At 42.2% G+C, this 21,861-nt stretch overlaps 1 protein-coding gene across 1 annotated transcript in view; it reads right to left on the reverse strand.

Moving 5' to 3' along the window:
• Nucleotides 1–6,778: 6,778 nt before the first annotated feature.
• LOC144684023 (transmembrane 9 superfamily member 2-like) overlaps nucleotides 6,779–21,861 on the reverse strand; it is a 102,072-nt gene continuing 86,989 nt past the window's right edge. The window contains exon 17 of the mRNA XM_078547729.1: nucleotides 6,779–7,790. Within this exon, the coding sequence (XP_078403855.1) occupies nucleotides 7,723–7,790 (68 nt within the window). The 3' untranslated portion in view covers nucleotides 6,779–7,722. The remainder of the gene's footprint in view (nucleotides 7,791–21,861) is intronic.

Genomic DNA, 21,861 nt, shown 5'->3' on the forward strand with positions numbered 1-21,861 from the left:
AAAAAAATGTCTATAGTCCCTCTTAATCTGGAGAGCTAACCAATGAAGGACACCATTTATTTGCACATATTGAATTAGTTTAAGATCTTAGTGCAGTATCTGCAAAAAAATTGTTGTAGTAGAATAACTTGTTTTTTATGGGTGGATAATAGCGTAATTTTCTAATCAATGCTGGATTATTTCATTATGATGTGAAGGAACGCCAATATATTTCCAAATCAGGATGGTGAGTGGCTTGGAGGGGAACTTCCAGGTGGTGGTGTTCTCAACTATCTGCTGCCCTTGTCCTTCTAGATGGTAGAGGTCATGGGTTTGGAAGGTGCTGCCTACAGAGCCTTGATGAGTTTCTGCAGTGCATCTTGTAGATGGTACACACTGCTGCTACTGTGCGTCGGTGGTGGAGGGAGTGAATGTTTGTGGATGTGGTACCAATCAAGCGGACTGCTTTGTCCTGGATGGTGTCAAGCTGCACTTATCCAGGCAAGTGGGGAGTATTCCAACACACTCCTGACTTGTGCCTTGTAGATGGTGGATAGGCTTTTTTTGGGGAGACAGGAGGTGAGTCACTCGCCACAGATTCCTAGCCTGACCTGCTCTTGTAGCCACAGTATTTATATGGCTAGTCCAGTTCAGTTCCTGGTCAATGGTAAGCCCCAGGATGTTGATCATGGGGGATTCAGTGATGGTAGTGCCATTGAATGTCAAGGGGCAATGGTTGGATTCTTTCTTGTTGGAGATGGTCATTGTCTGACACTTGTGTGGCATGAATGTTACTTACCACCTGTCAGCTCAAGCCTGGATACTGTCCAGGTCTTGCTGCATTTGGACATAGACTGCTTCAGTATCTGAGGAGTCACAAATGGTGCTGAACATTGTGCAATTATCAGTGAACATCCCCACTTCTGACATTATGATGGAAGGAAGGTCATTGATGAAGCAGCTGAAGACGGTTGGGCTGAGGACACTACCCTGAGGAACTCTTGCAGTGATGTCCTGGAGCTGAGATGATTGACCTCTAACCACCACAACCATCTTCCTTTGTGCTAGGTATGACTCCAACCAGCGGAGAGTTTTCCCCCAATTCCCACTGACTTCAATTTTGCTAGGGCTCCTTGATGCCACACTTGGTCAAATACGGCCTTGATGTCAAGGGCAGTCACTCTCACCTCACCTCGGGAGTTCAGCTCTTTTGTCCATGTTTGAAGCAAGGCTGTAATGAGGTCAGGAGCTGAGCGGCCCTGATGGAACCCAAACTGGGCATCAGTGAGCAGGTTATTGCTAAGCAAGTGCCGCTTGATAGCACTGTTGATGACCCCTTCCATTACTTTACTGATGATCAACAGTAGAATGATGGGGTGGTAATTTGCCGCGTTGGATTTGTCCTGCTTTTTGTGTACAGGACATACCTGGGCAATTGTCCACATAGCCGGGTAGATGCCCGTGTTGTAGCTGTACTGGAACAGCTTGGCTAGGGGCGCAACAATTTCTGGAGCAGAAGTCTTCAGTACTACTGCCAGAATATTGTCAGGGCCCATAGTCTTTGCAGTTTCCAGTGTCTTCAGCCGTTTCTTGATATCATGTGGAATGAACTGAATTAGCTAAAGACTGGCATCTGTGATGCTGGGGACCTCCGGAGGAGGCCGAGATGGATGATCCACTTGGCACTTCTGGCTGAAGATTGTAGCAAATGCTTCAGCCTTACCTTTTGCACTGATGTGCTGGGCTCCTCCATCATTGAGGATGAGGATATTTGTGGAGCCTCCTTCTCCAGTGAGTTGTTTAATTGTCCACCACCATTCACGACTGGATGTGGCAGGACTGCAGAGCTTAGATCTGATTCGTTGGTTGTGGGATCGCTTAGCTCTGTCTATCACTTGCTGCTTATGCTGTTTTGCATGCAAGTTGTCCTGCGTTGTAGCTTCACCAGGTTGACAACTCATTTTTAGGTATGCCTGGTGCTGCTCCTGGCATGCCCTCCTGCACTCTTCATTGAACGAGGGTTAATCCCCTGAGTTGATGGTAATGGTAGAGTGGGGGATATGCTGGGCCATGAGGTTACAGATTGTGGTTGAATACAATTTTGCTGCTGCTGATGGCCCACAGCGCCTCATGGATGCCCAGTCTCGAGTTGCTACCTCTGTTCGAAATCTATCCCATTTAGCAGTTTTCGTGCCACACAACACAATGAAGGTTATCCTCAAGGTGAAGGTGGGACTTTGTCTCCACATGGACTATGTGGTGGTCACTCCTACCGATACTGTCATGGACAGATGCATCTGCGGCAGGCAGGTTGGTGAGGATGACGTCAAGTATGTTTTTCCCCCTGGTTGGTTCCCTCACCTCCTGCCACAGACATTGTTATATTTCAGGCCCCCTTGCAACATATTTTCAAAGCTGCACATCAAACCAACATGGGCCAGATATAATTTAGCCCAGGGTATTTTGGGTTGATAATGCTGCTCTTCTGGATGAAACAAGCATGCAACAAATCTCCAAAAGCAGCCATCACTAATCATCTTGAGGATTTTTACAGGTTAAGGTGCATTCCATTTTAAAATATGCTTTCCATGCATAATCACTGAAGAATATTTTGAGTGCAGTTCGTGCTTTGCACCAATGCTGTATAAATTTGGTTTAATCCTTAAACTTAGTCAAGTGGATCAAGACTCCCTCTGCCAGTGTGTAGTAATGCTCCAGTTCATTCAGTATCTGGCAGTATCTCTTCAATTAACTGCATTGTAAAATAACATTTAACAAACTTTTGGAAAAACGTACTTGTATACTTACCAGTACCAATTTTCCAGGGTATGTTGGCTTATTCCTTAGTCCATTGACTCGTTTTGGAACTTGACCTACCCTGGTTTCCCGACAAGCATTTTTTGGATTTCTAGCATGCTGCCTACTATTTTTGATGTCTGGCTGCGATCTCTCTGCTGAAATAAAGTCAGTAACTTGTGCAATCTCCTTGTAATGTCTTTGCTGGAAAGTGCATTCATCGCAGAACCTGGCAAATTTATCAGCCATTTGCTACTCTTCACTCATTTACATCCTCCCCAACAGCAGAGCCAAGTTCTCTCCCCACAAAAGACTGTGGGCATTAGGGGACAATCATAACTTTCAAGACTGAAATAGACTGATTTTTAAGATTAACAAGGGGTTATAGAGCTCATGTGGAAAAGACTCAAGGTACAAAACAGCCATGATCTGATTGAATTGCAGAAAAAACTCGAAGGAGTGGCTTGCTTCTGTTCCTAATGTCACTATTTTGCACAGCCTTTATCCATATTCTGTTACAGTGAGAATCCCAAACCTCTCATTTCACTGCTCTTGGCAGATGCCACTGCTGCCAATTACATAGCACCTGCTCCAGAGTCTGTCTCTAGCCACTCCTAGTCCATTAGTTTCTTTCCTTATCCTACGCTCACATCACCTGCATGTTTTCTATCACTTGCACTCTTAATCGTTCCCATACTTGGTTGCCTTCTGTCAAGCTCTTGCACTAACCCACTGCTCCAGAGAACCAGAAATTATTCATTTTTAAAATTAGTGGTTCATCTGAAATATCACTCAAGGACAAATTGCATAGAATTTACAGCATGGAAACTGGCTAATTAATCCAACTAACCACTGCTGGTGTTTATGCTCCACACGAGGAGGTGAATTAGCAAAAGAAGCAATGGAGGCATGAGGGAAAAAAATATTTTTATGCAGTGTGTAGTTAAGATTTGGAATGCTTTGCCAGGACGTGGTGGAGGCAGATTCAATGAGGTCTTCAAAAGAAAATTGGATCATCTGAAGCAAAAAAATTTGCAGGGGCTATGGGGAAAAGGCAACAGTAAGACCATAAAAGTTGCTCCTCCAGAGAGCTGGCACAGGCAAGATGGGCCAAATAGCCACCTTCTGTGCTGTAACCATTCTACGAATTTCTTCCCACACCTCATCATCTCATCCTATGTCAATATATCCTTCCACTCCTTTCTCCCTCGTAAATAGCTAGCTTCCACTCAAGTGCATTATACTGTTCGTTTCAACCACTCACTGTGGTTGTGAGTTCCAAATTCTCACCACTCTGGGTAAATCTCATGTTCCCTCCAGGGTGATGGGAAGGAGTAACAAGCCCAGGGAACCATGGATGACCAGAGATATTCAGGTTACGATGAGAAGGAAAAGAGAGACTTTTAGCAGGTAGAAGGGAAGCAAATCAACAGAGGCATTAGTGGAGTACAGAAAGTTCAGGGTGGAGCTTAAGAAAACAATTAGGAGAGCAAAGAGGGGATATGAGAAAGCTCTGGCTGGTAAAAGGAGGGAAAATCCCAAGATATTCTATAAGTATATCAATAGGAAGAGGATAACCAGGCAAAGATTAGGGCCCATAAGGAACCAAGGGGGCAATCTATGGGTGGAGCCTGAGGACATCACTAGAGTGTTGAATGAATACTTCACATCCGTCTTCACCCAAGAGAATGAGGATGAAGGTATGGAGCTCGGGGAGAGAGACTGCGAGGTTCTTAAGCAAATTGATATAGGGAGTGACAAGGTATTGGAGGTGTTGGCAGGCTTAAAAGTGGACAAATCTCCAGGTCCAGATGATTTGTGTCCCAGACTGCTGAGGCAGGCAAGGGAGGAGATTGCAGGGGCTCTGACCCAAATTTTTAATTCATCTCTGGCGACGGGGGAGGTGCCAGAGGACTGGAGAACAGCTAATGTGGTTCCGCCATTTAAGATGGGTTGTAGAGATAAGCTAGGGAACTACAGTCAGTGCTACGGAAACTATTGGAGAAAATTCTGAAAGAATCTATCTCTACTTGGAGAGGCAAGGTTTGATCAGGGATAGTCAGCATGGCTTTGTCAGAGGGAGGTCATGCCTAACAAATTTGATTGAATTTTTTGAGGAGGTAACCAGGTGTGTAGATGAGGGTAGTGCAGTTGATGTAGTTTATATGGATTTCAGCAAAGCCTTTGACAAGGTCCCACATGGGAGAGTTATAAAGAAGGGAAATGCACATGGGATACAGGGTAATTTGATAAGGTGGATTCAAAATTGGCTTAGTTGTAGGAGACAGGGGGTGATGACAGAAGGATGCTTTAGTATCTGGAAGCCAGTGTCATACCAGAGGGATGTGCTGGGTCCCCTATTATTTGTCATTAATATAAACGACACAGATGACTATGTGGGGAGTAGGATTAGTAAGTTTGCGGATGACACAAAGATTGGCCGGGTGGTTAACAGTGAGGTTGAGTGTCTTGGGCTACAGGAAGATATAGACGGGATAGTCAAATGGGCAGATGGAATTTAACCCTGAAAAGTGAGAGGTGATACACTTTGGAAGGAGTAATTTGACAGGGATGTATTCAATGAATGGCATGACACTAGGAAGCTCTGAGGAACAAAGGGACCTTGGCATGTGTGTCCATAGATCTCTGAAGGTGGAGGGGCATGTTAGTGGGGTGGTGAAAAAGGCATTTGGGACGCTTGCCTTTATCAATCGAGGCATAGATCACAAAAGTAGGGAGGTCATGTTGGAGTTGTATAGAACCTTGGTGATACCACAGCTGGAGTACTGTGTGCAGTTCTGGTCGCCACATTATAGGATGGATGTGATTGCACTGGAGGGGATGCAGAGGAGATTCACCAGGATGTTGCCTGGGATGAAACATTTAAGTTATGAAGAGAGGTTGGATAGACTTGGGTTGTTTTCGTTGGAGCAGAGAAGACTGAGGGGCGACCTGATCGAGGTGTACAAGATTATGAGGGGCATGGACAGGGTGGATAGGGAGCAGCTGTTCCCCTTAGTTGAAGGGTCAGTCACAAGGGGGCATAAGTTCAAGGTGAGGGGCAGGAGGTTTAGGGGGGATGTGAGGAAAAGCTTTTTTACCCAGAGGGTGGTGACAGTCTGGAATGCGCTGCCTGGGAGGGTGGTGGTGGGTTGCCTCACATCCTTTAAAAAGTACCTGGATGAACACTTGGCACGTCATAACATTCAAGTCTATGGGCCAAGTGCTGGTAAATGGGGTTAGGTAGATAGGTCAGGTGTTTCTCACGTGTCGGTGCAGACTCGATGGGCCGAAGGGCCTCTTCTGCACTCTGTGATCACGAGCTCATTTGTTAAAGAAGTTTCTCTTCTCTACACTATCGAACCCTGATTTTCCAGACTCTAGCTGTCAGCTTTTGGCTGGCAGTTGAATAATAAGCATAAATAAAACTTTCCAAAGGTTAGTTGAGACTGGTCTCTGACCTGCAATATTGTGAAACTACAAAATTCTCAACCAATTTCATTTCAGTGATGTCATTTCATTGGTCCAGAAGATGACATTCGACAAATATATTCATACCATAGTCTTGCTTGAGCATAGGAACAGGAAGTAGCTCTTTCAGCCTCTCAGGTCTGCTCTATATACCTGCCTCTGTCCCATATCCCTCAATACCCTTTCCCAACAAAAATCTATCAATCTCAATCTTGAAAATTTTAGTTGGTTTTCATCACCTACAGCCTTTGAAAGAGGGAGTTACAGGTTTCCACTGCTTGTGTGAAAAGTACTTTCCGATTTTATTCCTAAATGGTCCAGCTTTAATTTTAAAATTGTGCCTTTGAGTTTTGTTAAGTGTCAAATTCTGTGATTACAACTGGTGCACGCGTGTTTAAGAAGTCTAACAAGTCCAAATGGTGAAATTTGTAAATGTAAAAGCACCCTGAACAGAATGTGAAACTATTTTCTCTTGTAAATTGGTCGAAACGTTTACAATGAAACTTTATTAAGAAAAAAGCTGGGTAAAAAATGATGATTCGTCTCAAGTTTATTGAACAAAAATTGGTATATTTTCAAGACATAATCAGGCACTGCGGGTAGATAACAAAGCCATCAATCTGTGCTATTTAACGTACTAGTTAAACAACCCCTTGTTCAAATTAATGTGGATCTTGGGACTATTTACAAAATTTCACAGTACAAGAAAATACAGATAAAAGAACATCAAATCTTTGCTGCTGTTGGGAAAATGGGAACAAAGTCAAATCTAACTTGAAATAGAAGGGGAAACATTAGTTAATGTAACTCCATATGTATTTACATTAGAAAGGAAAGGACAAAGGATGTATGTACAATCAATCAATATTATTGCAACTTTTTTAATGCAGAGCTTCAAAATTCATTTTAGTAAAATTATTCAATTCTCCATTTAAGCACAAACTTTGGAACTGAGAAACACCAGGGCACAGTGACTGACATCTTTGGAATAAACACAGCAGGGGTCATTCCTCCAACTTGTGCTACCAGTGGGAAGCCTCAATTGGCGCAAATGTGCACTGGAAATCAGAGTGCGCTGCTGTTGCAGTATACGATGCACTGTTGGAAATCTGTGCCTACATGTTCACCATACCCTCCTGCTGGACGAGGCCACCCCACCAACTGGAGAGCACGCCCAAGCATGCACCAAAACCAAAATGAAAAGATCAAAGCCAATGCATTGAATTAAAGGCTTCTGAATTTACAGTTGCCAGCCAAGCTTTACCTGACCTGTTACTTTAACCATAAGTACATGATTGCAAATTGACAGTGATTGTGAACTAAACTATTTTTATTGTTGCTATTATCCTAAATTTGCAATTAAAAGTGAATAATGTTCTCTAGAAAATTTTTAGGAATTGAAGCTATATGATAAATAGTTTAAATGCAAAGAAAAAGAAAATACACATCATAATCTGCTCCACATGGAGCCCATTATTAATCCACCTTCACGACACTATAGATCTTGTTGACGAACCAAAAACAGGCAAAAAATCCAATAGTCCCTGAAATAAAGAAAAACAGTTACTCATACATGACAGTATTGCAAAAAATCGTTATCAATATTTCTAGTTAAGATTTAATCATCACTTAAAAAGGTTTCACTGGCATCAGCAATAGCAGGTCTTCTGGTCTAATTTTAGTCATCTCCACAGTGCTGGTGTTTCACTAAGCATTTGTGCAGTTTTAATATATATTAGTTTTATTGTAACACTGCTCAAGGAAAGTGGCCTACGAACTTGTTATAGCATAAAACAAGGCACTTTCACTTATAGCTGTAATATTCAAAAGTTACTAGTGCAGTACATCACATAATACTAAAAAGGGGAATAAATAGCTGAAGGAGAAAAAAAATCAAAAAGATTTGGGGAAAGTGTGGGATAGCATTCCCAGTAGCATTCTGGTTGTGTCACTGGATTCATAATCCAGACTCCTTGACCTAATTATCCTGGGACTTTAGTTCAAATACAGCAGTGGCAGATGGGGAATTTAAATTCAATTAAATGAATATAATATTAAATAGTCAGCATGGATTTCAAAAGGAAAAATCTTGTTTGACCAACTTTAATGAACTTTTTGAGGTGGGGTAACAAAGAAGAGTAGACAATGGTAATGCAGTAGATGTTATCTATCTGGATTTTCAAAAGGCCTTCATTAAGGTGCCTCATAAAAGACTAATGAATAAGGTCAGAGAATATGGAGTCGGGACAAGCAGCAGAATGGGTTGCTAGCTGGCTTTGAAGCAGAAAGCAGACAGTGGGAATAAAGGGTAGTCATTTAGAGTGGCAGAAGGTGGGAAGCGGTGTTCCACAAGGATCAGTGCTGGGATGCCTGCTGTTCAAAATTTACATTTATGATTTGGACTTTGTAATCAAAAAAACAATTCCTAAATTTGTGATTGACACCAAATTTGAGGGAATGGTCAATACTGAAGAGGATTGCCTCAAATTACGAGAACTTTAATAAATTTACAGAATGGAAAAATAATTAGCAAATGAAGTTCAACATAGATAAATGTGGGGTAGTACATTTGGGAGGAAGAGAGAGATCAGTTATTACTTGCAAGATTCAATTTGATCGGCACTTCATAGCCTTCCAGATACTAACATTTGAGTTGAACAATTTCAGATCAAAGCCTTTTTCATTTATTCATTCTTTCATGGGATCTACTCGTTAATGGTAATGCCAGCTTTTACTGGCCACCCCTAATTGCCCTTGAGAAAGAGACAGAGAGCCACCTTCTTGAATACAACCAAGTGGCTTGGCTCAGCCATTTGCTGGTCTGGAGTTGTACATCGGCCAGACTGGGTGAAGACAGATTTCATTCATTAAAGGACATTAGTGAAAGGACATCTTTAGCACAATCTGCTGGTTGCTTCATCACCATTACTGATACCAGATTTTTACTTCACATTTAATTTAATTTTGAACTCTCATCGCTGGATCATTCAACCAGGCTTCAGGATTACTAGCCCAGTAACATAGCCACTATGCTACTCCTCTGCTCCCATTGTTCCCAATTGCAAACTGTTGATAATTCTGCTATTTCCATTTAAGCCTCCTTTAAGCATATCTTTTGTTACTTGTCCATTCCCACCTCCTTTTGCCTTGCACCATTATCCCTATTGGCATCTCTCCTGCCTTTCACCCCATCACAGAAAATTGCTTTTGTTCTTTCTTCACCTTCCCTGCCAACTTCCCTGCCTCTGGGATTGCTTAAAACCTGACATATCTCTAACTTATTCCAGTTCTGATGCAAGGTCTTTGACCTGAACTGTTAACTGTTTCTCTGCCCACAGACCTGAGTACTGCCAGCCTTACCTGTTTTTATTGCAGAAATATAAACTTTTTTAATTCATTCTTTGGATGTTGGTGTCACCAGCATTTATTGTCCATTCCTTGCCTTCCTCAGTTTGATGCAACTGGGTGTTGTCATCCTTGTTTCAAATCTTTCCATCGTCTCTCCACTCCCTATCTCCATAATGTACATCAGCCCTACAACCCTCCAAGATCCCTCCCATACTGGCCAATATTGCATACCTCTCAAATAAACTTTGAGGGTAAACTAGCAAGTAATATAAAAACGGAGAGTAAGAGAATCTTTAGATATATAAAAATGAAGAGAGAGGCCAAAGTGAACATAGGCCCCTTAGAGAACGAGGCTGGGGAAATAATAATGGGGAACCACGAAATGGCAGAGGAGTTGAATAAATACTTTGCATTAGTCTTCATGGTAGAAGACACTAATAGCATTCCAAAAATACTAAATAATCAAGGGGCAAAAGTGGGGGAGGAAATAAATCCCATATTGCACACCTTCCATTTCATAACTTCCCATTTGGTGGCCATGCCTTAAATTGTCAAAGTTTTAAGCTCTGGAATTCCCACCTTCAACCTCCCCACTTCTCTCCTCGTCTAAGACACTCGCGACAACCTTCCTCTTTGGCCATCTGTCTGAATATCTTATGTGACTTGGTGTCAAATTTTCTTTGATAACAGTCCTGTGAAGCACCTTAGGGCATTTTACTCTCCTCACAACAAGGATATATCCCAGTGAGGAAGGAGGATTCTAGGAAGACGATAAACCAACCACAGTTAACCAAAGAAGTTAAGGATTGTATCAAACTGAAGAAAAAACATACAATGTGACAAAGATTAGTGGTACGCCAGAGGATTGAAAAAGTTTTAAAAACCAACAAAGGATGACCAAAAGAAATGAGGGAGAAAATAAACTTTGAGGGTAAACTAGCAAGTAATATAGAAACGGACAGTAAGAGCTTCTTTAAATATATAAAAAGGAATAGAGAGGCCAAAGTGAACATGGGGCCCTTAGAGAATGAGGCTGGGGAAATAATAATGGGGAACCAGGAAATGGCAGGGGAGTTGAATAAATACTTTGCATCAGTCTTCATGGTAGAAGACACTAATAGCATTCCAAAAATACTAAATGATCAAGGGGCAAAAGTGGGGGGGGAAACGAACGCAATAACTTTAACTAGAGAAAAAGTACTAGGGAAACTGACGGTGCTAAAGGCCGATAAGTCCCCTGGACCTGATGGGTTGCATCCTAGGATATTAAAGGAAGTAGCTACAGAGATAGTGGATGTACTGGTAGTAATCTTCCAAGAATCCTGAGATTCTGTAGAAGTCCCAGAGGATTAGAAAACTGCCAATGTAACACCCTTATTCAGAAAGCTGGGGGGGGGGGGGGGGGTGGGGGGAACAAAAAAGAAAAACAGGTAAATATAGGCCAGTTAGCTTAACATCCGTCATTGGGAAAATGTTAGAGTCTATTATAAAGGCTGCAAAAGCAGAGCATTTAGAAATGCATAATATAATCAAGCAGAGTTAGCATGGTTTCATGAAGGGGAAATCATGCCTGACAAATTTATTAGAATTCTTTGAGGAGGAAACAACAAGGATAGATAAAGGGGAACCAGATGATGTAATATATTTGGGTTTCCAAAAGGTGTTCAATAAGGTACCGCACATAAGGCTACTTAATAAGGTAAGAGCCCATGGTTTCAGGGTAGCATATTAGCATGGATAGAGGATTGGTTAACTAATAAAAGACAAATAAAAATAAAATAAAAAACTAAGACCCCTCCCACAACTCTTGCTCCGGAACATCAATGATTGCTTCAGTGCTGCTTCATGCTCTCGTCTGAACCTGGAAAAATTTATTAATTTTGCTTCCAATTTCCACCCCTCCATCATTTTCACATGGTCCATCTCTGACACTTCCCTTCCTTGACACCTCTGTCTCAATTTCTGGTGATAGACTGTCCACCAATATTCATTACAAGCCTATCGACTCCCACAGTTACCTCGACTAGAGCTCCTCACACCCCGCTTCCTGTAAGGACTCCATCCCATTCTCTCAGTTTCTTCGCCTCCGTCGCATCTGTTCTGATGATGCCACTTTCAAAAACAGTTCCTCTGACATGTCTTCCTTCTTCCTTAACCGAGGTTTTCCACCCACGGTGGTTGACAGGGTCCTCAACCGTGTCCGGCCCATCTCCCGCGCATCCACCCTCACACCTTCCTCTCCCTCCCAGAACCATGATAGGGTCCCACTTGTTCTCAGTTATCACCCCACCAGCCTCCATATTCAAAGGATCATCCTCTGCCATTTCCGCCAACTCCAGCATGATGCCACCACCAAACACATCTTCCCTTCACCCCCCCGGCGGCATTCCGCAGGGATCGATCCCTCCGGGACACCTTGGTCCACTCCTCCATCACCTCCTACACCTTAACCCCCTCCCACGGCACCTTCCCATGCAACCGCAGAAGGTGTAACACCTGCCCCTTTACTTCCCCTCTCCTCACCGTCCAAGGGCCCAAACACTCCTTTCAAGTGAAGCAGCATTTCACTTGCACTTCCCTCAATTTAGTCTACTGCATTCGCTGCTCCCAATGCGGTCTCCTCTACATCGGAGAGACCAAACGCAGACTGGGTGACCGCTTTGCAGAACACCTTCGATCTGTCCACAAGCATGACCCAGACCTCCCTGTTGCTTGCCATTTCAACACACCACCCTGCTCTCATGCCCACATGTCCGTCCTTGGCCTGCTGCATTGTTCCAGTGAAGCTCAACGCAAACTGGAGGAACAGCACCTCATCTTCCGACTAGGCACTTTACAGCCTTCTGGACTGAATATTGAGTTCAACAATTTTAGATCATGAACTCTCTCCTCCATTCCCACCCCCTTTCCGATCCCCCTTTTTTCCAATAATTTATCTAGATTTTTCTTTTCCCACCTATTTCCATTATTTTTAAATGTATTTCCATCCATTGTTTTATCTCTGCCTTTTAGCCTATTTCAATCCCTTCCCCCCACCCCACCCCCACTAGGGCTATCTGTATCTTTATTATCACATTCCTTAGATAATATCACCAGCTTCAACACCTCTTTGTCCTTTTGTTTATGACATCTTTTGGTTATCTCCACCTATCACTGGCCCTCTATCCAGCTCTACCTGTCCCACCACCCCGCCTTAAACCAGCTTATATTTCACCTCTTATCTATTTTTCCAGAGTTGTTCGGACTCGAAACGTTAACTGTTCCTCTCCGCAGATGCTGTCAGACCTGCTGAGTTTTTCCAGGTATTTTTGTTTTTGATGTGAAAGATGAAGGCTTCACCGAAATGCAATTGAGATGCTGCACCAGGGCCAGAAAACACTACTCTTATTCAGGAATAAATAAATTGATGCAATAACAAAAGGTGTTGGGACTTTGGACATGCATTGGGAAGCCACATCCGTCTGTAAGTCATAACGTTTTCCTATGTTTGCTAAGTGCATGTTTTATCTAGACCTAATCAAGATGGACTTCAATCCTACAATATGCAACAGATACTTAAATGGAGACAATTTTTTTTAAATTAATTTACAGGAAACACAAAGGCCCAATCAGCTAAATCATTGAGAGCAAATTTTCAAAAAAAGACATTAATGGATTTACCAGCCTTCATCAGTTGTAACTCTGATATAAAGCTATTTAATAGCTTTGCATTAATATGATACAACTCCGATATAAAACTAAATATCATTTTTGTATACAATCTGTCAAAAGGTAAAAGGTCACATTTACAAACCTCAAAAGTGAATTGTGAGGCCCCCTTCTCAAATTCCAGGGCTGGCTCTGTTACAAGGGAACTTTTCAAACTTTGTTTTTGAAGGTAGCAGAAAACCAACACACCATACAGCTCCCTCCTGGCATTATAATGTAACTGATATTCAGAACCCTGCTGGTTCCTGGGCAGAAAGCAATGTGGGAGGCAGCAGAACAAAAACTAGAGCTAGGGGCTTAATGTCAGAAAATAATATTTTGGGATCCATTATTTGATTAATCTGGTATATGACATGTGATGATTAGGTTGGAGGAACAGGTGACTTTTGACCTTTAGTTCCCAAACCTCTCCACCACTGGGGGTTTTCCTCACCTCATGGCTGGGTCTGTTATACACTCACTGATTGAGATTGATCACTGTGATTAGTCAACAACTCCATTATTGCCGTATCATACAACTACCAGAATGGTGGAAGGTGAACTAGATGGTCTGTTTTTTTTCCCCACATCTACCAATTCCCATGGTCCTCTCACACAACCAATGGTCCCGTAATTACTGAAGTGTTCAAAAATACACTCTCTCAGACTTTCCTGCACATCAGATTTTAAATTTTAACATCCTAAAAAGATAAATTCATAAATTTTTCATTTATTCTACTAGATTTAAAGAGTAATTAGCAACTGGAATATATTTTACACAATCCTTTTTCTGCTGTTTGAAAATTGTCTGTCGAGAAACAGCTTTAACTCTGTATCTGCATATATAACAACTTGCATTTCTAAATAATGTGCTGCTTATCAATTGGTTATCATTTGAAGTTCATAAGTTGCCATAACAGCAGTAACCAAGGCTTCAGATGCATCTATTATTCTCCATAGCAACTAATATTATTTATCAACAATACACATTGAAGTTTCAGAATCAAATGCCCATTTTTAGATACGATGCCTTTGAAGTTTGCCCCTCCATGGTATAAGCCACTATTTAACTCTAATGCAAAAAGAATGATGCAGCTTTGTCTTTCAAACGTTCCTTTCTTATTTAACAAACCTTCTTGAGCACTACAGGGGCTCTCAGCCAGTTTCCTGATTGGAAGCCACACTTCCCAAGATGAATGGTATTTTCTCATCAATCTGTCATGCCTAGCTTTTCCATCAAGTGGAAAGCTGGTGAGAGTTGACCTTCACTTTTTATTTTATGGAAGTCCTCCCCAGCCAACAAACAATGACAGGAACATGAGGAGGTACTTGACCTATTGAGCTCACTCCACCATTTGGATGGCAGGGGCAACTCTATCATATTAATCCCAATTCCATGCCCTCTTTCATATATAACTGAAGCCTCATCTGCCTTCTGCCATATAATCACAGAATGATGCAGCACACAAGGTCCATGGTACCAGTCCATCCAATTTGTCCCACTGCTGATCTTTCCCTGCAGCATAAACTTTTTCCCCCCATTTCCAGTATATATTCAATTCTCTTTTGAATGTTACGATTGAATCTGTTTCCAGCACCATTCATGACTGCACTTGAGAAATAGATGTTTTTTAAAAATGTTTTGGGGAATATTGTGTTATTCTGTGAAAAAGGCTATGTGTATGTGTGTGAGATTTAATTAAGCTGGGCAGAGATTAATAGGAGGCAGGTTGTCTGGGGGGTTTAAAACATGAAAAGGATAAAGGTGCTAGGTTTGAAGTACTAGTGAATAGGTTACATCGAACATTTGCATTTTTAGATAAGTTGAGTGTTTGTTTGAATATCAAAGGGAAATCAGAGGTAATAAGAAATATGTTTTCATCTTGCAGGTGTTTCATAGGTAAATAGAAGGGGGATATTATATTTTATTGACCTGAAAGCAAAGACAAGATGAAAACATGAAAGATCTTATATTTGGAAGGATTTGAGTTTCAAAGATGTGCGAGAACAATGGAACCTGAGATGAAAGGGAAAAAAGGTATTTTAGGGTTGAGCGGGAGCTGTGAAATGTAGTAGCTGGAGCTGTGGCTGAGAGAGGATGCAGTTTGAATCAACCATCTGGTCAAGTCAGAAAAGTCTTGGGCTGCAAAAAGTAGTTTTATTCTGAAGCTTGGATTTTTCACAGCAGAGTGGAAGAGAGTTACAGGTCATGTGGTATGCCTTTATTAAAGCTACAGCAGTTTGCCTTGGGTTAATGCTACTGTATTTTTATAGTTAAACATATATAAGGGAGTGCTGCCTGGAAGGTGTTTACTTCTGGGTCTGACCAAGTAGTGCGTCTTTGTCGGGGAATGTTTTGTAAGACTAAATGTCAGTATGTTTCTGTAATCTTGAGTGCTTAAGTTTTCTTTTATTCTTCTAATAAAACTTTTAAAATTCCAAAAGTGTCACCAGACTTACTGTTGAGATCAGTACGCCCCCTTCTCATTTCCAGAATACAAAAAAAGGGTATGACCCATAAGCCAAGTTTCCCTCTGGGATTTGGTTTGTGCAGCAATTAACATCAGCTGAGGTCAACAACTCATGGTGCAAAAAAAAATTTCCTTGCAAATCGCCTCAAATTAGCGTCCCTCTGGTATTAACATTTCTGTCACTGGAAACCGTTTTTCTTTTATGACAACTCTTCATGATTTTGTACACTCTACCAAATCTTTCCTTCACCTTCTCCGCTCGAAGGACGACAATCCCAGCTTCTCCAGTCTCTCCACATAACCTCATCCATGGTACAACTGTAGAGTGCATGCTGTGGTGCTGACAATACTCCAGTTGAGGCTGAACCAGTGTTTAAGAAGGTTTTAGCATAACATCCTTGTTTTTGTATTCTATTTCTCTAGTAATAAAAAGCCAATAATTCTATCTGCATTTTAACAGCCTTCTTAAATTTGTCCTATCACCTTCAAATACTTGTGTACATAGGCCCACAGGTCGATCTCTGTTCCTGCACCTCCTTTAAAATTGTACCATTTATTTTCTATCGCCTCTCCTCATTCTTCCTACCAAAATGTATCATATCACACTTCTCTGCATCAAATGTCATCTATGTGTCTGTTCGTTTCACCAGTCTTTCCACATCCTTCTGAGATCAGTTATGATTTTCTTCACTGTTCCCTATATTTCTGAGGTTTGCATCTTCTGCGAAGTTTGAAATAATAATCTGCACAATGGATGCATTATTACATATCAAAAGAGCAGTGCCTAATACTGAACTCTGGGGGCGACACCACTCCTTCTAGTCTCAAAAACGACCATTCACCATTCCTCTCTGCTTTCTGTCACTCAGCCAATTTTGTATCCATATTGCCACTGCTCCTTTCATCCCATGGACTTGAATTTTGCAAACAAGTCTACTACATAGCACATTATCGTACACATATCAACTGCATCACCCTCATCGACTCTATTCCTTCAAAATGCTCAATTAAATCAGTCACACAATTTACCTTTAACAAGTCTGCGGGGACTTTCATTTATTAGCCCTTATTTTCCAAAATGTCAATTAATTTTTTACTAACTTGCGACAAAGTGTTGCCCCACCACCAACTAGCTTGTACGCAACAGATTTCATACAAACATATGAAATAGAAGTCGACCATTCAGCCCCTCGAGTCTGCCCCACATCCAATAAGATCATGGTTGATCTGTTTGTGTTTCAAATTCTACATTCCCATCTATCCCAGATAACCTTTGATTCCTTTGCCTAAGAATCTACCTCCGCCTGAAAAATATTCAATGATCCAACCTCCACCACCTTCTGAGACAGAGTTCCAAAGTCATGCAACCCTCAAAAACTTTTTTCCTCATTTCTGTCCTAAAAGGGCAACCCCTAATTTTAAAACAGTGCCCCCCTAGTTCTGGACTCACCCACAAGAGGAAACATCCTTTCCATGTCCAACTTGTCGAAACTGTTCAGGATCTTGTATACTTCAATCAATTCACCCCTCACTCTTCTAAACTCCAGTACAAGCCCAGTCTGTCTAACCTTTCCTCGTAAGACAACCTGCTCATTCCAGATCAATCTAGTAAACCTCCTCTGAACCACCTCCATCGCATTTACATCCTTCCTTAAATAAGGAGACCAAAGCTGCACAAAGTATTCGAGATGCGGTCTCACCAATGCCCTGTATGACTGAAGCAGAACTTTGTTACTATAACTTTCAAGTCCTCTCATAATAAAGGATAGCATTCCATTAGCCTTCATGATTACTGTATCTGCATACTAACTTTTTGTGACTCATGCACAATAACACCTAGATCCCTCTGCACCTTGGAATTCTGCAGTCGTTCTCCGTTTAAGTTACTCTGCTTTTTTATTCTTCCTGCCAAGTGAACAACTTCACATTTTCCCACATCATACTCCATCTGTCAGATTTTAGCCCACTCTCCCTTTTTTTTTAAAGTATTTGCAACCATCCTGCTAGCACCACCCACATATCCAAGGGCGACTGGAAGATTACATCCAGAGCCTCCGCAATTTCTACCCTACTTTACCAGAATGCATTTCATCTGGACTGGTTAACGTTTCGACTCCGATTGCCAAACTTCTATGTACCTCTCATCTCTTTTCATCCTGTCCAATATCACTATCACTTCCTTCTTTACTGCTACTGTCACTGGGCTGTCTCCAAGGCTATTATATCCTCCCTAACATGTATATGACAGCAGGAATAATTCCCTGATATTATATCTTATGGCTCTTGCGATGAAGCAATGAGGCAGAAAATGGTTAAACTTACAACATAAGAAAATTCAGAATGAGGAAAGGCTGTTCGACCCCTCAAGCTCACTGTCCAGTATTCGTGCAAGGTTATTCTTTCATAGACTTTCCCCTGCCTCCCACCTGTTGATCCCCTATTTCCAGGGCACTAAATCCCTTCACCCATCTCTGAAGAAAAGACATCAAGCAGTGTTACGATCCCTTTGTAACACCTAATCAAATTCTGCATGGAAACTGAGATCACCAAACCTCTGGGGAAGAAAAAGCACATCTAATCTATAAACTTGCTGGGAGCTGTGATGTGCTTGTGCCTTTCAGTCCTTGTGCGTCTGACTACGTTACATAAATCAAGCTTATCTTTGATTATTTTTGAAGACCTGTATAATGTCAACCCTAATATGCTTTAAACAGCAGAAAAAACTCAAATAGGTTAAAATAGACAAGAAAATTGGGTGAAGATATAAGCAGCAATTCGGAGGAAACACACGGCAGGGAAAGTAAAGGCGGCAAACAGAGTTAATGGGTTCACAGTACTTTTATTTTTATAAAAAAGTTCTCTTTGGTTTAATAGTTAAAGTCAGTCATGATGTGGTAAGGTTCTTTAACATTTAGGTGGGTTCTTTCTGATGATCTTAAATTTTAGCTTAGCTGGAATTTCTTCCAACCTTCTGACATCTATTGGTTAACTAACATATCCAATTACAGTATTAGTGTGACACAAGTATTAATAATGGTGCATATTTTATGTATCTGGCTCCTCCACCCATCATTCACTCCAAATACTGATCTTTTATCTAAGAAATTCATGGTAACTATTTTCCACTCATTGAAGCGAGGTGTGCGAGCGCTGGGAACAGAACACCTTCTCACTCTGGATACTGAGTGTCGATACTGAGCACTCCCAGGTCAGGTGTAGCACTACAATGGAAAGCTTCAGTGATATGCTTTAACACCATACTCAGAAAACAGTCCCTACTGCACAAAACACAGCGTTTGCATTTGCCTGCAGAATTAACCTTCCTGGCTTCTCTTATGCTAGTGTATAGTTGTGTTTAAATATGTGCAGTACTGTGCTGTAAACTCCATGTACACAAATCTCCGAGTTGGATCTATCCAAAGGCTTATTTTACAACAAGCCTGAATAGAGAAAAGACAAGACAGCAGTGCTCCAAACATCACTCAAGAAACTAAAACTTGCATTGATGTAGCACCTTTCATAATCTCAGCACTTAACAAGCAATAAGGAATTATAAATTGCAGTCACCGCTGTGATGTAGGAAAGAGCCAGTTTTAGAGTGCACTTTATCCCATCAGCCTGGGCTGGGTTTGAACACAGACACCAACAGAGAAAGAATAGGACCAATCCATTTTGTCAAACTAGCAGTGGTGCCTCTTAAGCCATAATGAAAATGCTCCAATTGTGCTCGCAACTCTCAAAGGGCATTCAGAAGACTGGGTTAAGTGATTATCTTCACAGATGTTGAGGCAGCCTCCATCCTCTGCAAACTCACCTTAGGCTGCCTGAAAATCACACCGTAGCCCATTTCAGACTAGAGAGAATACAGTGTACTTCCATTTAGCTGCAACCTCCTTTTTTTATTCTTCCATGCATCACTGGCAAGGCTAGCATATATTATCCATTCCTAATTGCCCTTGGAAGTGCTGGTGAGCTGCCTTCTTGAAACATTGCAGTCCAGGTGGTACACCCCATAGTGGTGTCAGGAGGGGAGTTCCAGGATTTTGAACCAGCAGTGAAGAAATGACGATATAGTTACAAATCAGGATGGTGTGCGGCTTGGAGAATAATTTGCAGGTGGTGTTCCCATGCACCCGCTGCCCTTGTCCTTCTAGGTGGTAGATGTCACGGATTTGGAAGATGCAATCATCCTGAGTTGCTGCAGTGCACCTTGTAGGTAGTACACACAGGTGGTGGATGGGGTGCTGAACAAGCAGGTTGCTTTGTTCCATATGGTGTTGAGTTTCTTGAGTGCTGTTGAAGCTGCACTCATCCAGGCAAGTGAGGAGTATTGTATCACACTCCTGACTTGTATCTTATAGATGGTGGACAGGCTTTCAGGAGTCAAGGTGAGGTGAGCGCGACTGCCCTTGACATCAAGGCTGTATTTGACCGAGTGTGGCATCAAGGAGCCCTAGCAAAACTGGAGTCAATGGGAATCAGGGGGAAAACTCTCCACTGGTTGGAGCCATACCTAGCACAAAAGAAAGATGGTTGTGGTTGTTGGAGGTCAGTCATCTCAGCTCCAGGACATCACTGCAGGAGTTCCTCAGGGTCATGTCCTAGGTCCAACCACCTTCAGCTGCTTCACCAATGACCTTCCTTCCATCATAAGGTCAGAAATGGGGACTTGCGATGATTGCAGAGTGTTTAGCACCATTCATGACTCCTCAGATACTGCAGCAGTCCATGTCCAATTGCAGCAAGATCTGGGCAATATCCAGGCTTGGGCTGACGAGTAACATTCGCGTCACACAAGTGCCAGCCAATGACCATCTCCAACAAGAGAGAAGCTGACCATTGCCCCTTGATATTCAATGACATTACCATCACTGAATCCCCCACTATCAACATCCTGGGGGTTTACCATTGGCCAGAAATTGAATTGGGTGAGCCATATAAATATGGGCTATAAATGCTGGCCTAGCCACAACACCCACATCCTACAAAAGAATTTTTTTTTAAAAGTTGGTGTTACTCACCACAGGATTCTCAGCCTCTGACCCGCTCTGACATATATATATATTTTATTCATTTATGGGATGTAGGCATTGCTGGCTGGGCATGCATTTATTTCCCATCCCCAGTTTCCCTTGAGAAGGTGGTGGTGAGCTGCCTTCTTGAACCGCTGCAGTCCATGTGGTGTAGGTACACTCTCAGTGCTGTCAGGGAGGGAATTCCAGGATTTTGACCCAGCGACAGTAAAGAAACAGCGATATGTTTCCAAGTCAGGATTTGGCTCGCCCAGTTCAGTTCCTGGTTAATGGTAACCCCTAGGATGTTGATATTGGGGAATTCAGAGATGGTAATGTCATTGAATGTCATGGGGAGATGGTTAGATTCTCTCTTCTTGGAGATGGTCGTTGCCTGGCACTTATGTGGCATGAATGTAACTTGCCACTTATCAGCCCAAGCTAGAATGTTGTCCAGGTCTGTGCATATGGACACAGACTGCTTCAGTATCTGAGTCATTGCAAATGACGAACTTCCCCACCTCTGACCATATGATAGGGGTAAGGTCATTGATGAAGCAGCTGAAGATGGGTTGGGCCTAAAGCACTACCCTGACGAACTCTTGCAGCAAGTCCTGGGCCCGAGATGATTGACAACCAGAACAATCTTTCTTTACGCTAGGTATGACTCCAACTTGTGGAGAACTTTCCCTGATTCCTATTGACTTCAGTTTTGGAGGGTTCCTTAATACCACACTCGGTCAAATGCTGCCTTGATGTCAAAACGCAGTCACCTCATCAGTGGAGTTCAGCTCTTTTGTCTATGTATGGACCAAGGCTGTAATGAGATCAGGAGCTGAGTGGCCCTGGTGGAACTGAAACCGAGTGCCAGTGAGCAGGTTATTGCCCAGTACAGCACAGCTTGATACACTGTTGACGATACCCACCATCACTTTGCTGTTGATCAAGAGTAAATTGATGGGGCGGTAAATGGCCAGGTTGGATTTGTCCTGCTTTTTGTGTACAGTACATACCTCAGCAATTTTCCACATTGCCAAGTAGATGCCAGTGTTGTAGCTGTACTGGAAGGGTTTGGCTAGGGGCACGGCTAGCTCTGG

The sequence above is a fragment of the Cetorhinus maximus genome, chromosome 8 (assembly GCF_964194155.1).
Source record: "Cetorhinus maximus chromosome 8, sCetMax3.hap1.1, whole genome shotgun sequence".
NCBI lineage: Eukaryota > Metazoa > Chordata > Chondrichthyes > Lamniformes > Cetorhinidae > Cetorhinus > Cetorhinus maximus.